The sequence below is a fragment of the Heteronotia binoei genome, chromosome 13 (genome assembly GCF_032191835.1).
Source record: "Heteronotia binoei isolate CCM8104 ecotype False Entrance Well chromosome 13, APGP_CSIRO_Hbin_v1, whole genome shotgun sequence".
In the NCBI taxonomy this organism is placed as follows: domain Eukaryota; kingdom Metazoa; phylum Chordata; class Lepidosauria; order Squamata; family Gekkonidae; genus Heteronotia; species Heteronotia binoei.
In genome coordinates this window covers 25513095-25530908 of record NC_083235.1, presented here as the reverse complement: position 1 = coordinate 25530908, position 17814 = coordinate 25513095, and the positions used below count along the sequence as shown (strand labels likewise).

The 17814-nt window shown below is 45.0% G+C and overlaps 1 protein-coding gene across 1 annotated transcript in view; it reads left to right on the top strand.

The window, feature by feature from the left end:
* R3HDM2 (R3H domain containing 2) overlaps positions 1-17814 on the top strand; it is a 125673-nt gene that overhangs the window by 55556 nt on the left and 52303 nt on the right. Inside the window, 3 exon segments of the mRNA XM_060252268.1 lie at positions 1630-1661; positions 1768-1821; positions 6767-7002. Coding sequence (XP_060108251.1) covers positions 1630-1661; positions 1768-1821; positions 6767-7002 — 322 coding nt within the window.

Here is a 17814-nt window from a genome sequence, read left to right as displayed (position 1 = left end):
TAACCTGCGTTGTAATGTCCTTAGTGGGTTTTTTTGTATATTTATTTCTTGATTCCCTTGATCTAAAATGTTGTCAGTGGCCAATGGAGACAAAGAAACACCAAGAAGAGAAGACAGATGCTTAACGCAGTGGCGGGAGAGCTTGATATGGGGCAGTTGTTTTTGGAGGCACACCTATAAGACAGGATAATGTCCATCCCTTTGATGACCCCCTAATAGTTGAGCTGCCTGGGGAGGGGCTGTGGTTTAGTCGCAGAGCATCTGTTTGACAGGCAGAAGGTCCCAGGTTCAGCCCCTGACATCTCCACTAAAAAAGGATTAGGCGTAGGTGACATGCAGGGCTTTTTTGAGCAAGAATGCACAGGAACGCAGTTCTAGCTGGCTTGACTTCGAGGTGTGTGACCAGATATGCAGATGAGTTCTTGCTGGGCTTTTTTTGTAGAAAAAAGCCCTGTGTGAAACAATGGTGATGTCAGGGGGTGTTGCCTAATATGCAAATGTGTTCCTGCTGGGCTTTTCCTACAAAAACAAAAAGAGCCCTGCACAAAAGACCTTGGGGTGCTGCTGGCAGTCTGAGTAGACAATACTGACCTTACTGAACCAATGATTTGATTCCGTATAAGGCATCTTTATGTGTGATCACAGGAAGCCAACCTCAATAGACTACTTTAACACTTAACGTGATGGCAACCAGTGGCAGCCACCCGTCTATGCCCAGGCTGGCCACTATGACACTGGAGTGGATCAGACAGTTGCATCCAGAAAACTGGAAGGGAAAAGGGAAGAGGGGGAAGTGAAAATAGGCAGACTGGAGACCTATTAGAAGGAGGTATGTTAATTTTGTCTTAAAGCTTCTTGGAATCCCATTTCTAGGGAGAAATTAGCAGTTTTCATTTGTTGCTGCTAATCAAGATGTAATCCTAATCTCCTGTCTGCCAGTGGGGTGAATGAATGTTAATGATTCTGGGTTGTATTTTAAAGTGCCCTGTTTTGAGAAGAAGAGAAGTGAAAATGTTACATTTCTTAGACCACCCTGAGCCCAGCCAGTGATCTGGGTATCGGGCTAGGTATATGTCTCAAATTGCAGATGTCTAGGTCATGGGGAAGTACTCTAGCATAGGGATTCCTCATCTTTTTGAGCCTGTGGGCACCTTTGGAGTTCTCACACAGGGTGGTGGGCACAGCTACGGAAGGGCTGCCACAGCAGGTGGAGCCATGCATACGAAGGAAGCCCCAATGCAGGGGACAAGAGGGGTAATTTTAAAAATACGCTAGGAAAGAGAAATAAGAGAGAATAAAAAGCAGCACTGTAGTAGCAGCTGCCTCTGAAGACATTATGTTAATCTGTGCAGCCAATCAGATCTCGAGTGACCAATAGGAAGCCCTGCTGGGCTACAGCCCCGTCTGCCTCCACCCACTTTCTAAAAACAGTCAGTGGGCACCATTTTGGGGAGCCCTGCTCTGGCGTGTATCCAGTAACATCTTGTGAAAAAGTCATTGAGCAAGGTGCAGACTCAGTGTTCAGATGCCCCTCCATTTCAGCCTGCTGGAACAATTGTCTTACAAGATCTCTTCTTTCTCTCTCCCCCCCCCCCCCTTTTATTTGAAACCTCACGGCTGTGTCGGTAGTCGGGCCAGAACGGATTCCTGAACGATAGCAGGTTAGTACGCTCTGTGACTGCCTTGTGCCATTTTTTCAGGCTTTCTAAAAAGGGGTGAGGCTCCTGTAACTCCATAACCATGCTTTTCTTTGATGTTAACCAACAGACTCTCCAAAGAAGGCTTTTCTTCTAGCTCTCACAAAAGGCGGCAGATCTTTAGGTACCTCTGTGTGATTCTCGCATACATTTGTCTTGCAGAGCAGGTTCGCTCCATGCATGGCTGCTTGTGGAGTCCTTGGAGTTGTCATATCTTTTTGCCACATCAGTGTTTGTTTTCTTTCCTCCCCCACAATCAGACGAAACTAAAATGCTTGCCGACTTGAGAGTCGTTGTCGATCTCCCAGTATGTTTAACTCGGGCAGCGAGACCCCCTGTTTATTTCAGTTTAGCTTACTTCCAAGTAAGTTTAGGATTGCTGGTTTTATGGCAATCAGGGATGGGATGGGATGGGATTTAGGGTCGCCAGCCTCCAGGTGGTACCTGAGGATCGCTTGGGATGATCTCCAGGTGGCAGCAATCAGTTCAGCTGGAGAAGATGGCTGCTTTGGAAGGTGGACTCTATGGCATTGTACCCCATTGAATCCCTCCCCTCCCTAAACTTCGCCCTCCTCAAGCTCCACCCTCAAAATCTCCAAGTATTTCCCAATCCGGAGCTGGCAATCTTAGTTCCCTTGCAGAAAATGGCTGCTTTGGAGGGTGGATTCTATGGCATTGTACCCCACTGAAGTCCCTCCCTTCCCCAAACTCCACCCTTCTCATGCTCCACCCCCCCCCCCCAAATCTCCCAAGTATTTCCCAACCCGGAGCTGGAAACTTTAGGAGGGGCTAGAGAAAAGAACTACAGTGCTTCAGCCTATCTATCTGCAGCTCCTTTTAATTTCAAGAAAAATACAGTTTCACATCTCTTGAAACAGTTTGGCTTTCTTTTAACCTCTTTCGGAGAGGTTGCATAAAATCGACTGAAGCTATAATTTTTATTTTACTTGTGTGCGTGTGGTTTGTTTTTTTTTTAAATGAATTTCACATGGAAGGAAAGACTCAAGAAGGGGTTATGTATCAGCAGGTAACTGAGGGAACAATCTTTCAAAAATGTCAAGGAGGGCTGAGCTAAGCCAAAAGAAAAGTCTTTCTCCCTGCCCTGTACAGCTGTAGACGTGAATTCTGGTGATGGTGTTTCGATGGGGTGGATTTAATAAAACATCTCATTTGACCCTCAGAGGCATCCTCAAGCATGGGCTGGAATACAGGTATTGCTGCCTTGGATATTCTCAAGTAGAAAGAACAGTGGGTCCATTTGCCAAGCAGTCTCAGCAGAGGCCCTGTTTCCTTTGCTCTTAAAATGGAGGCCCCTCTCCATCCTTGTTTCATAAGGCTTAACAATCTCATGGAGCCAGGGGTCGTTTTGTAGAAAAGTAGGTGGTGGAGCTCATCCAGGGATTGTTATGCAGCTGCACCTACTATTCAATGGGCGAGGAGGGGGAACCTTCAGAAAGGTTCAGGAGCTGTGCTCCTTTGAGCTCCTACTGAATCTGAGGCCTTCACGGAGCTAAAATGTCCTGATCGGCATGGTTTCCCCGCCCCCGAGACTCTTGGTCCTTGGTGTGGTAGGAGAATACCGGGTTTGTGTGGGCGGCACTAGATGACTTCAGCAAGGAGAGTTTACACAGCATGGCATCTGCTCAGAGAGGCACTTCTGTCGCTAAGCTTGTGGATTAACAGGATAGCTGAGGTCTAAGCAGGAAGTTGCAAAGGCTCAAACCAAACCAGGTTTCAGACTGCAATACTGGTGCACACCTAACTGAGGGTTGACATCGGCGAACGTCCTGGGAGACTTTGCCTCATGGGCCAGATCTGCCCCCCATGAAGACAACCCAAAATTTGCCTCTTGATACACATGCCTCATCTTGCTTTATGGTTAGGGCCCCTTTCTCTGGTACCTGTTTTAGGTTGCATTAGACTACATTAGAATAAGAACCGCGTGCTGTGCTAGTTCTCGTGAAAATCCTGCCAGTAGCTGGGGGAGTGCAGCACAGACAAGGTGTTCACCAGCAGGCCTCTTGGGTCCCCTTCTAGCGGCAGAGTACACTTAGGAGCTTAAGTGACTGGGGATATTGCTCAGCATTCAGCTTTGACGATGAAGAATAGAGAAGCTTTTTTCCCCTTCCAAGATTTCCAGGTCTAGTTCACGGTGTCTGATGTGAGTGGGAAGAGTTGGAGCCAACTCGTCATACGAAAGCCAAGTTCGCCTGCTCAGAATGGAAACCTCTGGATTAGGGTCAAAGGGTGCAGTCTGTGGGAAAAGTCACAACTCCTTGAGATGATCGGGAGAGCACCACTAACCAGCTTTGGTTTCAGTGGGGCTTGCCAAAGGAGAAATTTCCATTTTGTGGCCCAAGTACGTTCAGATTTTAAGTCTAAAGAAGACGATACTACCTTCTGCACATCTCCCACTTTAATCCCTTTGCTTGGGATTTGATTCACTTAGAATTTGCTTTTTCTCAAGCCGTCGTCCAGCTACTAGCATAAGAGGAGAAGGTGCAGAAATCTGAAAAGCCTAACATAAGTCAGTTTCTTCTCTTCCCTCTGATGGGGAGGCATAATTTCTTAAGAGCTTGACAACATACTGTCACCTTAATCTTTGCCAATCATCATGTTTCTTGAGAAAGGAAAAGTAAAAGGAGAGGCAACAAGGGAAGAGAATGAGTTGGAGGGAAGGCAATGAGAAAAGGTGCAAAGAAAGTAATTTTGTCAGCCATTGCTATAACTTGTTGTGCCCAATACCCATTCACTTTCAATGACAAGTATAAGCGTAGGTTGAGGATGCCCCAACTATATGGTATGTCATGTCTCTATTAAGAATTCAGATGCTTCCCCCCCTTTTTTTTGAATGAGTGCCAAGATAGCAGTTTTTAAACAAAATATTTTCCTTATGAACTGTCAGTCTCTTTGCTTGTTCCCCTTGCCCTTTGAGTATCAGCTATGCTGTACTGCAGGATGGTTATAGCAGTTCTTCGCAGAGCGGAGATTTGCAGATCTATCATTTTCTCATAGAACATCCAGAGAAGACTGTTGTGCACACCCAGCATAATCTGTTCAACCTTTAGGCTGGCTTTAGCAGTCTTGGCATCATCCTACACAGCCCCTTCCCCTCTTTCTACTTGCATTTCAAGAGGTTCCTTCTCACCACCCAAGCATTTTTTATTACCTGCAAAACCTTCCCTCCCCCGTTATTTTGAATCATTCCAGTTCTTTTCTTACTACTGAGAATTGGGGAAGCAAGATGTTAACCAGCTCTTCCCAATGTGGAAAGGGGGAATTTTGCTTTGGCTGCTTTTGAAAATAAAACCTAACCTTGTTGCCTCTGGATCTGGCTTATGCCCCTCATCCCTGTTTGACGCTAACCAAACCAGCAGTAGCTGCAGACATATTTAAATGCTAAGCGTCACTGATTTTTGCTGTCAACTGAAAAAATATACCAGTTTTCCAGTGAAATAAGAGAGGTTAACAAGAGAGGAATCTTGGGATGAATATAGAGCTGCCCTAGTAAGAGGTTAAGAGGGATCAATTGTGTCTCCTGCGCTTTGTATCTCTGGTGAAGCATCTGGACATACAACACTGGGTACCTGAGACATGTCTGCTAATGGAATGTTGTCAGTAGAATCAGTAGAATCTTGTCATCACCTTTTGACTGTTACAAGAGGAATGTACTTGTCTAGCCACTGTTGATGCAACGAGGCTGAGAATGTGAAGGCACTGTGTTTGAAGAGCTCTGGGCTAAAAAAATAAAAATAAAATAAGGTTCTCCTTGCCTTGTGCTATTTTCTCAAATTTCATGATAGCTGAGGTCTCACAATGAGGCTAGCAAGACCAAAGTTCATGGTCATGCCAGCGGCCTGGAGGGCTCTCACCAGATCTTTGCCTGGCTACCCACCTTGTGGGTCTGCGCAGTGATAAAAATTTGCAGCAACCCTTTGGCTTACAGAATGCTTCCAGAGCGCCTCTTGTTTCCAAACAGATGGGGCTCTCCCATTGCATTTTTAAAGCGCTGGGGGTTGGGCTGTGTTGGATCTGACATGGTTTTAGTCATGTACTTTTGTGTGCGGATTTTATTCTCACAGCCTCCTCTCCCTTGTCTGTCTACTCCTGTTCTCCTGAAATCCAGAAACAGACTTTAAAAAAAAGCTAGATTCAAGTCCAGTAGCGCCTTAGAGACCCACAAGGTTTTCAGAGCACAAACTTTCGAGAGTCAGTGATACCATCAGATATCTGACAGAGGGAGCTTTGTCTCTTGACAGCTCGTGCAGTGGAATCCTTGCAGGTCTCTAAGGTTCTATTGGATTCGAATCCAGCTGTTCTTCTGCAGACCAAAATGGCAACCTTCTGAGACTTTAAAATGAACAAACAAAACTTTATGCTGGCCAGACAGCAGTGTTTAAAATTTTCCTAACTAGTGGGATTGTGGCTATCGTTTTCCATTGCCTTATGGCAAGAGACCAGTCCCTTTGATTCTGAGCAACATGTATTTTAAAGAAGTTGTATCCTAGGAGCAGGATAGGCTGCAAGATTCCAGGGAGAACCCGATGCTCTCTGTGGCCTTGCGCTGCTGCAGCTGGCTTAACGAAAAGGATTCTGTGGCCTTTTAAAAAATACTGGTTGGGAAAGGTGGCGGATCAAGTCAGCTGCGTGATCAGGAAGCAGTCCCAAGAACTTCATGTCAATGCACGTTTGCATTAGGTCTGTTTCCCCCCTGCTCCCGTGTGGTCTCAATCTTTACCTCTCCATGGGTCAGCTCTCCATGAGATCTCTCAGTTTCTGAGTAGCCATTGAACATCCGTGATGCAAGCCATTCTGCATGTGTGGCAGCTCACATTGCCCGGGAGCTGCCTGTAAAGACTCATCTGCCTCCATGCCACTAGTGTATTTTTGAGGGCCAGTGCTCAACTTATGCCCCCTCCCCTCGGGTCAGCCCTTCTTGGTGTGGCTGCTCGCGCTCGTTTTGTCTGTTCTTCTAACACCCAAAGGTACACCCCGATGCCTTGAATGTTCAGACGTGCCGACTCTCCTTACCCTTCTGGCGGCGTTAACCACTCTGGTCTCTGCCGCAGGGGTAACCGGGACGGGCTCAACCGGGCCTCGGGCAGCCGCCAGAGCAGCACGGAGAGTGACATGAAGTCACTGGAGCCCCGCCCGTGGAGCAGCACCGACTCCGATTGCTCCGCCCGCAACCTGAGGCCTCCCGTCACCAAAGCCAGCAGCTTCAGCGGCATTTCCATCCTGACTCGAGGAGACAGCATCGGCGGTATCGGCAAAGGGAGCAGTGGCAACAGGACCATCCGGCCAGGTATTCCCTTCGTTGTCATAGGGCAGGACAAAGTGAGTTCCGGAAGGACGGTTGTGAGCCTGTTTGTCTGAGCAAGGAATGCACAGTGTGGACTGGGATAAAGCAAAAAACTGTGCACAAGTAATCAAATAGAAAATTATCAAAAGATATTCATAACAATTAATATATGATCAGTTTCAAATTTCATACATACATACACAACCCTCACACATAAATCATTTATGCAAAAGCACCACAAACAACAAAGTCACTGTGTATTTTCAAGCGGTGGCTCTTCTGATCAGTTCCGCAGGGCCTGCAAGACCACCCTTTTTAAATTAGCTTATGAATAACTGGAAATCCGCCATCAGCATCAACTAGAAGAGTGTCAAGGATAGCGTTATAATATGTTTTAGTTAATTGTTTTAATTCAGGCTTTCAAGGTTAATTTAATGTTTAATTTAATGTTTCCAATGTAACTGTTTTATTGTTGGTGCACCATGGGGCACCGTATTGTTAGCCGCCCTGAGCCTGCTTCGGCAGGGGAGGGCGGGGTACAAATAAAATTTATTATTATTATTATTATTATTATTATTATATTCTGGGTTCCAAATTATCATAGTTCACAACAGTTTCAAGTAAAAATCAGGATTGAAACTGTTGTGAACTATGATAATTTGGAACCCGGATAATTTTCTATTTGATTATTTGTGCACAGTTTTTTGCTTTATTCCAGTGAGCCTGTGTTTGGGCAGACCAGGACTGAAATTAGTTTGGTTTACACTGGGGGAAGGGAGTTGCTTTCTTTGCTGCTGAGGATGGGGTTGATATCAGATGAGTCCCCTGCCTTGGGGGCATCTGCTTGGCACTGGACAAACAAGAAACCCTAACGAGCAGGAAAACCAGAAGCTACTCAAATTGGGGGTGGAGGGAGATGTACCCCGATGAAACAGCTTAGTAAGTCTTGGATGGAGAAGTAGGTGTGCCACTTGTGAAGTCCTGTTAGAGAAGACAACTTGGGGACAGAACAACTGTATCTATAGATAAGCATCCATTCTCTGCAATGAAAATATGGGACAAGATAATACTTTGTGAATAATTTACTTCAATTATAACCCCCTAAACTGCTAAATGTACTAGGTTAAGTAAACAAGATGGGTAGTCTGCCTGTAGAAGCAGAAAAGACCATGAGTACAACAGCACCTTAAAGACGAACAAAATTTGTGGCAGGGTGTGAGCTTTTGTGAGTTGCTGCTCACTTCAGATACAGCTAGAATGTGAGTCCATCCGTCCTTACATCTTGGAGAGGGAAGTGATTTCAGATTGTGAGTGACAATAGCAGGCAAACGAGAATAGCAGACATAATTGGATTAGGTGTGATATGCAGAGGGGTAGTAGGCATGGAGAAACCAGCATTGGTAATGAGATGAAAAACCTAGGTCTCAATTCGGTCCAGGAGGATGCAGTGTCTTGAGCTTCATTATCAGTTGCAATTGAATGAATGAGGCATGTTGAATGAAGTATGCTGAATTCAGTAGCGGTGTTTTTTTCTGCTTCTGTACGACTTGTGGACCAAAATAAACCTTGGCTTGCTGACTGGCCCGGAGGCAGGACTCTCCTGGAAGGACTGTAATATCTCAAGGAAAATGTAGGCCTGGTGCTCACAACTCATCTTGTATAGCAGACCAAGTCTGCAGATAATTGGTGTCAGTGGCAAAATAGCCACTAAATTTGCAGATTAAAATTATGCTGGGATTGACATTGTGACGACATGCTGCCTTTTTCCTGGTCATCATCTCTGAGTTGGCTGAATGGGGCTTCACTGTCCTTGCAGGGGATAGGGCAGCAAAGCCCTTCCTCCTATCCGAGATCTCTTCTGACATGGCATGTACTGGAAAGCTACAAGAGGCAAGGTCAATATGTGCAATGATAATTTAAGGAAAATTTCCACTTTTCCAAAATGGGCTGTCCTCGGCCAAGGGAATTAATTCAGCTGTTAGGGAGGCACAAGGCATGGATCTCCTCCTAATATACCATGTGTAGCAGAGTTGTGTGTCTACACCTGACTGAACACAGATATTGAGTGGCAGTTCTGCTGAGAATGGTAGATGATACAGTATGTAGAAGCATTTTAGGTGTCACTTGTTGATACTAGTTTCTAGAAGCAGCTGCTATGCATTCTGTGTGGTCTTATGTAGAAGGTGTACAGTCCATCTCTATCTACCTGCCTGCCTGCCTGTCTGTCTATGTCTGTCTATCATCTACCTATCTGTATCTATCTAAATTTATCTATCTTGTGGGGGAAGACTTTTGACTCCAATGGGATGTGGAATAAATGTAATGGGTTACATGGATCCCTTGTGGAATGGGGCAAGATTTACAGTAAGGTACTTGCCTATTCTTCCTGGCAGATTTCAGTCCCGTGCAGTTGAAAAGATGGGCTGCTCCAACCAAGGTTTAATAGCCACTAGTTCAGAGCCACTTCAAGGATTATATTTCCCCACCACTAAGAGAAGCACTGGAGTAGGGAAAATTTCAAAAAACCAAAACCCACCATGTAGATTATGCATAGAAAATTATATACAGTGGCTTCACATTACTTTGTTTGGTTAAGTGTATACATGCAACATGTACAAGTCCTGGAAAACAATTCTAGTTGTGGAATTTGCATCACGCACATAGTGAAATAGGCCAGAGTGGGTGGTTCTGATGATCTGCGTGATTTGCAGTCTCACTCATGTGTGTTTTTCACATAGGATATTTGATCCGGTTCTTACTTCTGATCTCCTGCTCTGAAGGACTGCTTGAGCACGTGGCATTAGTCACACAGGTGCAGGAAGGGTGGCCACTCAAGCCTTCATGGTTTCTCCCAGTGGATGCTATCAAGCCACACTACATCTGCTCTGTTGAACAAAGCAGGAGTCAAGTAGCACCTTTAAGACCAACAAAATTTTATTCAGAACGTAAGCGTTTGTGTGCTAGAGCACACTGTACCTGATCCCCTTGTCTGAAGAAGTGTGCTTTTAAGCACACGAAGGCTTACGTTCTGAATAAAACTTTGTTGGTCTTAAAGATGCAAATTGACTCCTGCTTTGTTCAACGACTTGGTGACACCTCCTGCATCTTTGCTTGTTGGGTGAGCGCTTCAAGTTACGTGCCTCCGTGCTCATGAGCCTCTGAACATTCCCTCGCAGAAGGAATACAAATTCTGATTCTTTGGCTCTCAGGAGCAGTCACATCTAGTGAGGTTGTAATGCAGCAGCTGTGGCACAGTATATAACTTTCTGGATGGGTAAGAAATGCAATCTTCAGCTTCCTTGTCAGGCTTTCTAGTTCTTAGTTACTACACAGTTTAATGACAACTGAGAGCTGCTCCATCTAGAGGGCATATGTGTAATGTTTGAGGAAATCCTGTTTCGCTTTTTGAAGAAGTGCACTTGCACATGAAAGCTTATTCTTTGAATGAAGCTTTTCTGCTCTTAAAGGCGCCACTGAGTTCCAGCTTTGTTCTTCTGCTTCAGACCAACATGATCCATCTAGAGGGCAGCAAGTCAAGGAGAATTGCAGACTTTTGTATGGGCAGAGTAGGATGACTCAATGTAACTATTGAGGAATGTGCTAGGGAACAGGGATAGGGAAAAAGCAAATGTATATTCATGTTCACCCTCACAATAGGTAAAACAGCTCACTAGTGGGATGTGCTGGAAAACTGAGTTCAAAATAGTGATAATAGTTAGGGTTGCTATTGATACTGAGGGTACAGTTGTGCAGTGGTATTATTCTTTTGGCCAGCGGCCAGTACAGGAAGGCAATAGAAGCATTGTGGCTGGTAAAAAGTTGCATCATGACTTGTGACCCTTCCAAGAAAACCCTAAAACCTGCCGCATTAATGGAAATGATTCCCAACCTTTTGGGTAGGGTGACTCATGAATCCAGCTTTGGTTGGTATGGTGACTCACTTAAATAAATAACAACAGAGCATGCACAAATCAGTGAGACTGCAAAGCCTGGAACCCACTTTCACAGGGTTTGTGGCCCACGTTTGGGTCAGAATACATAGGTTAAGAAACAGTGCACAATGGCATCCAGAGATCTTCTTTCAGGTTTTTTTACTATTCACGATGCATGTTAGATCTGGTAAGGATTGAGGGAGCATGCTAGCACAGAGTTCTCATTTATGTCTGTGGTGGACCGGGCCTAAGTCAGCAGGCGGGCCCTGGTTCTGTCTACCCCTCCTTGAATTCTGACCTGAAGGGGCCATTCCACTCCACTGTCCCTGCCTTGGACTCTGGTTAGGCGGGACAGCCCCCTAACCTCACTCTGTTGTCAGTAGGAACCCATCTCAGGGCCTCTCAGAGATCTTTGGGGCTCCCCTGGAGAGTTGGCAACTAACTATTTTACAGCTATTCTCCCTAGGGATTCCCTGACCCATTCCTAGCATTTCCAAGTGGTTGGGGGAACTGTGATACAGAGGGGACTCCACTCCTTCAACAGTTAAACGATTTATTTAAAACAGCTGTTTACCAGAAGTGAACAGAAGAAATAGAATAACATAGGCAAAAACACTCCATCTCTCTCCCTATTATAAAGTCATGCCCTATCTAGATGGTATTGAGGCCAGGCACCTTACTTAGTTACTCTGGGGTAAATTGGTCAAATATATTCCTCAAAATGGTCACTGGCTCTGGGCCCAGGAGCAAGGCTCTGTCTGTTTCAAGTTCCAGATGACCACTGACTGGCTTTCCATCCAAAACTCAATAACATCAACAGCCATTCCTGCCCAGGATTGCCTGTCTCTCCTGCAGCACTCTAGGGTGGATCTCTAATCCTGAGGGATTTCCTGTCCTCTCTGGAGAGGTTGCCCTCAGATTACTGGTTACAGAAAAGAGGGGAGGGAGGAATGAGGAGGAGACTAGGCCAAGGCCTATCTAAAGTTTTTAATAGTCTCTTCCCATCCAGTTCACAAACAGTTAACCCCGCCCCCACACACACAAAGTGGTGTTTCTCCACAATGTCTAAAACTCAGTTTCCACTTTAGTAACTTTTTTGTATATTCCAAGTGTTGATACAATTGAACCATTTCATTCCTTTCCAGTTCCCCCTCTAAAATCTCTTGGGGGCATATCCTAGGTGAGGTATAACTGCTGTATAGCATGTGTGCGTGCGTGTGCGCGCACGCATGTGTGTATACTTGACATCTTCCAACTGCTTGGGGCTGAAGTAGGGATAGCCAGTCTTCAGGTAGGGCCTGGAGTTCTCTTGCATTGAGAGTAGCACACTCTAATCTGGAGAACCAGGTTTGATTCCCCAGTCCTTCATCTGCCAAAGAATTCTGCGGCACTAATAAAGATGTCCTAGGATCAGGTTAAATGAACCAAATTTACCTGTGCTAAATTGCATTCCTTTTCGTGCCTACTCAGATCTTATATTTTATAAAATTTTATTTGTGCTCTGCGATGGGAGTGGAAAGGAGAAAAGATGTGGCAGGGGCTGAGCACCTTCTTATTACAAGCCACCCTTCCCACTGCCCTCATCACTGTGGCTGCTCCCCTGACCACTGCAAATGTTACTTCACCCTTCTATGGCTTCTGAGAGTTACTCAGTCAGCACTGATGGTTTTCAACCAGCCATATGGTCTAGAGCAGGTGTGACCAAACTGTGGCTCAGGAGCCACATGTGGCTCTTTCACACATATTGTGTGGCTCTCAAAGCCCCCTGCTACCCTGTCAGCCAGCTTGGAGAAGGCATTTATCTCTTTAAATCACTTTTCCAAGCCAAGTTAGCAGGCAGCTTGGGGAATGAATTTAAAGTTAAAGTTGCTTTCTTAACACCTCTCCCTCCTCTTCTTCCCTTCCTTCCTTGTGGTTCTCAGACATCTGACGTTTATTCTATGTGGCTCTTAAGTAAGTTTGGCATCTTTCTTCAGAAGCTGAACTTTATCAGCAGACAGCAGATTCCATACTTGTGTGTTTTCAACCTATTTACATTGCTGCTTTCTTGTTATCAATTATGTCTGTCCTTGCCACTTTGCCTTCACACTTTGGAGTGGAAGTAGTCGTTATGGTCCCCAGCCTCTCCCCCCTGCAGCCTCAGTCAACCCAGGATGTGGCCTGGAAGGCACAAGGGGCAACCATCTTGGTGAAGCTAAGCACGTCTCAGTCTGGTCCGTGCCGATATGGGAGATTAACTGGGGTCCACGTGGTTGCCATCTTGAGCTCTGTTGAAGAAAGGCAAGCTATAACTTGAGTCTTCTTCCCAATTGAGGGGGTGAGAGAGTTGGAGACAGCCCGGAAAGAAGGACTTCAGTGAAGAGGGATGGCACACCGTATGTCTCATGCCCTGCCTCACTGTCGCTTCCTGCAGCAGTGGGATGACTCATGTTCAACCACCCATGTACTCACTCTATTTACATTCCTCCTCCAGCTGATCTTCAAGGGCAAGCAGTGAAAGGCCCTTGTTTATCTCTCTTGCCTCTCTCTCCTTTCAGTGTGCCTGCTCATGAACATGACTTTGCCCCATGACTCTCTCCAGATGCCCTGATTGCTCAGTACAGTGTAGGCAGAGCTGGCCAAAAATCCTGGCTTTGGCTTGAGTGCAAAGTTTTCATGCTGGCACTGAAGGATTTTCATGTTTTCTTGCTTTTTCCTGCCTATGATAGCTGCCTACATATTAGATGCAGGTGTGTAAGAATTCAGCTCTGGCACATGGGAATTTTTTTTTTTAAATCCCAGTCATGTGTGCTGGTTTCAAGTGTAGAGGAACAAAGCAGGGATAGGCAGGTTGGTGGATGCACCATCCAGGGACCCTAGAAAGGAGAGCTGCAGTGGACAGGCAGAGAAAGAAACCAAATCAATGTAATACCTTTTATTGACACCAATCCAAAGGACACAAAGTGTTGTGCAAGTGTTCAGGTTCATCTGAATTTTCATTGGGTGGATGAGCCACCCAATAGACTTCCTTGTGGGACACATTCTCCAGAAACCTTTATTTCACTTTCACAAAAGTGTATAGCATTTTCTTTTTTGAGATGAAGTAGATGAAGCCAAATTATTATCTCTTTAGTATATAACAGCTTTTCCTCTTGTACTTTCTCCAGTTTGGTTTAGTGGTTAAGTGGTTAAGTGTATGGGCTCTTTATCTGGGAGAACTGGGTTTGATTCCCCACTCCTCCACTTGCAGCTGCTGGAATGGCCTTGAGTCAGCTGTAGCTCTCGCAGGAGTTGTCCTTGAAAGGGCAGCTGCTTTGAGAGCCCTCTCAGCCCTACCCATCTCACAGGGTGTCTGTTGTGGGGGAAGGAGATATAGGAGATTGTAAGTCGCTCTGAGTCTCTGATTCAGAGAGAAGGACGGGGTATAAATCTGCAGTCGTCTTCTTCTTCTCCCATGGTTACTGTTCATTGCCCCTCCTCCATCCCTGTGCCATAATACCTTCCAATTCTAATTTTCTTATTGTTCCCTTCTTCCGTTCTTCCCTGCCAGTACAACAGTAGTATCACAGGGTTTGTTTAAACAACAACAAAAATGAGGTGCGGTATTGAATGCAATATAAATTATATACTGGACTCAAAATCTGGTATATAATTTATATTGCATTCAGTACCTCACCTTGTTTTTGTAAGTTCTTAAGTATGCCAAGATTTGGTATGGCGTAGAGGTTGAAGGGCATGAGCCTGGAAGTCTTCCATTCATATAGTACCCCATGCATGAATTGTGAGAGTTGCCACTGTCTGTGCCACCCCATAGGAAACACCATTATGTCAAAGTGTAATTAAATGCATTTTAATTGGAAGAACTCTTGGTTTTCCCTAATTCAGGACTGCATTTGGGGTAGCAGAACAAAAGCGTGCCGATTTTAGTATGAGCGGAAGGCGCTCGTATTGTGGGATCTATTCCCTTGCTTGAGGACTTGAAAGATTGCCCAACTGGGATAAAAAGAAAATCCTCTAGAGACATGCTGAATGTTCGCTGGTTTTACTTTATTGGCTTGGGTGTTCAAGGGGGTGAAATCTTCATGAAAACAAAGAACTTGTAGCTGAGAACCAACTTGTTTCTGAAGCCATTGGTTATTAGCGTTTGAATTAATCTGTGGCTCTTTCTGTGCCTTTTCCCTGTTACAACTTCTTTCTCCTTCATAGTAATCCTAGCCAACTAGGGACCCTCAGGAGATGTTTTTCTTGCAGTAGGAATAGGAAGATTGCCAAAATTTATTCTGTGAGGCTGCTCCACTTGCAGAGGAATTTGATTTGTTCCAGTCTATGAAGCATGCAGCACCTTGGAGATCTCCCACTGTTACAGCTGATCTCCAGACAACAGAGATCAGTTCCCTTGGAGAAAATGGCTGCTTTGGAGGGTGGACTTTATGGCATTGTACCATTTTGAGGTCCCTCCCTTCCCTAACCCCACCCTTTCCAGGTTCCACTCCCAAAATCTCCAGGTATTTCTCCACCCAGAGCTAGTAATATAGTGACTTTCTTCAGTCAAAATCTGGAGCTATGCTTCATTCTTCAGAGAACTTAGTGAGATACAGACAGCATCAGCTCTTAATGGTATATTCCAGGAAGTGCATGTCCTTAATGTGACTGGTCTTCACAGATGCAAAAGAGCAACTGTTGGTCATCTTTGTACTTCTAATCTCCTCTGGTGCCATGTTTTTTTTTTAACCAAAGAGTCTAGACAGGGACCTGCAGAGGTATTAGTTGCTGACATAACCAATACTTCCTTTAAGCTGTGGAGCCTTGTGAGTAAAAATGCTACTTTGTGACCAAATGGCATTAAAGTTGTGAGCTACTGCATAAATTAGTTTGCTCTGGAGCCATTTTTCTGAGCCAAGACAAAAATGTGTGAGCTGGATGCTAAAAAACTGTGAGCTAGCTCACACTAACTCAGCTTAGAGGGAACATTGGACATAACTAAGCCTGTAAATCAAAGTTAGAATCCCATGGTACCTTTAAGACCGACAAAATTTTATTCAGGATGTGAGCTTTCATATGCCAAGCACACTTCAACAGACAGTAGAAATGGAATGCCTGGCAAAGTGTGCTTGGCACATGAAAGCTGACATCCTGAATAAAATTTTGTTGGTCTTAATGGTGTCATTGGACTCTAACATTGATCTGTTGCTTAAGACCAACATGGCTACCCATCTGGATCTAAGCCTATAAATATAACTTGCATCCATAGTACCCATCTTGGAGATGATGATAACTTACCTTGCTGAGATACTGTGGAAGTAAAAGCCAGCTTATCATTGAAAAGACTCAGATGCAGCTGTAATGGTGGTCATGCTGCCACAGAGTCTCCAAGATACTTTGAAAGCCTGCCGCTAAGTGCAAGAAAATGGCTCAGGCTCCATTTGTCTAGCATACTTTGCTTTGATAATCTTGGTCGCAAGTGATGCTGTGTATCAGTAGCATTCCCAAAAAGAAATATAAGAGAGGTTAACTGGCTGATTATTAACTGGCTGGAACAAATCAAAATGACACTGTGGGCTGAATTTGACTATGGTCTGGGTTCAAGTCTAATCTCAGTTTTAAGATCTCATTTGTGTGCAATTTTGGATCATGCTGTCTCTCCTGAAGTGCCAGAAGGAGTCAGCCATCATGTCTGGAAACACCTTTTTCTTGCCTGTAACCATGGCCAAGTTGCTAAGACTCCAAGAGGAAGAAATTGCCAGATTAGTCCTTCCTGGCCGGTAGGTAACAGGATTTTATTGGACCTCATAGTTGAGCTTAACAATGAACAAGGATACACAACTCCACTTCTTTAACAGAGAGACAGAGCAATATTTTTATTGGGAAAATGGGAGTAATAATGAGTTATGGTAATTACTTGTGATCCTGTGACTGAAAATTATCTAGGTCAGGGTTCTCAAATGCGTGGCCTGAAGGTTGCATCCGTCCCATGCAAGGCTGAAATCTGGCCCCTGGGCAACCTCCCTCTCCTGCTTACTTTCCAGGGCTGCTGTTGCAGCCACACCACACCTTGCTTTTTTTGCAGCTCCCTCAGTCGCTTTTCACTTCCTGCTTCCTGTCTCTTGCCTCCCTGTCCCTTCTCTGTCTCTGTCTCTCCCTCCCTCCCTTCTTTCTCTCTGTCTCTCCCTCCCTCCCTCCCTTCTTTCTCTCTGTCTCTCCTTCCCTCCCTCCCTCCCTTCGCTCTCTCTCTCTCTCATACACACACACACACCCTTTTGCTTGCTTCTCCTCTTTTGGGGAGGAGGGAGGATAAAAGAGAGAGAGAACAACATTGGACTCACATGGCAGTTCTAAGACCAACAACATTTTCTTCCAAGTATAGACTTTTGTGTGCAAGCACACTTCTTCTTTGAAGGGAGGGGGGGCAGGGCGGGCGGGTGGATGGAAGGATGGATCCTTTTGAAAGTACAGTGTACATTGAGAAAATTATTTGGGCTTATTCTGAAAAGTGTTTAAATGGATTTTTCTTTTCCTCTTTGGATTTTCAAAAAGACCCTGATTAGGAATTAGAACACTTGGATGGGTCTTTATATCTTGGAGAGTGGAGTGATTTCAGATGCCAAATGATAATAGTCCACATTGGTAACGAGACAGGAAAACTAGCTCTCAGTTAAGTCTAGGAGGATGCATTGTCTTGAGCTTCATTATCAACTGCAATTCAGCAGCCTCTTTTTCTAATCTCCCTTTGGCATTCCTTTGTAAGAGCAATGCTACTCTTAGGTCAGCAACTGAACACTGTGGTTTCTAATGTCAGACTTCTGCCCATTTATTCTTTGCATTCTCCTGGAATGAATCCTTCTGGATGGAATTGAGACCGAGGTTTCCTGTCTCATTACCAACACTGCTATCTCCATGCCTACTA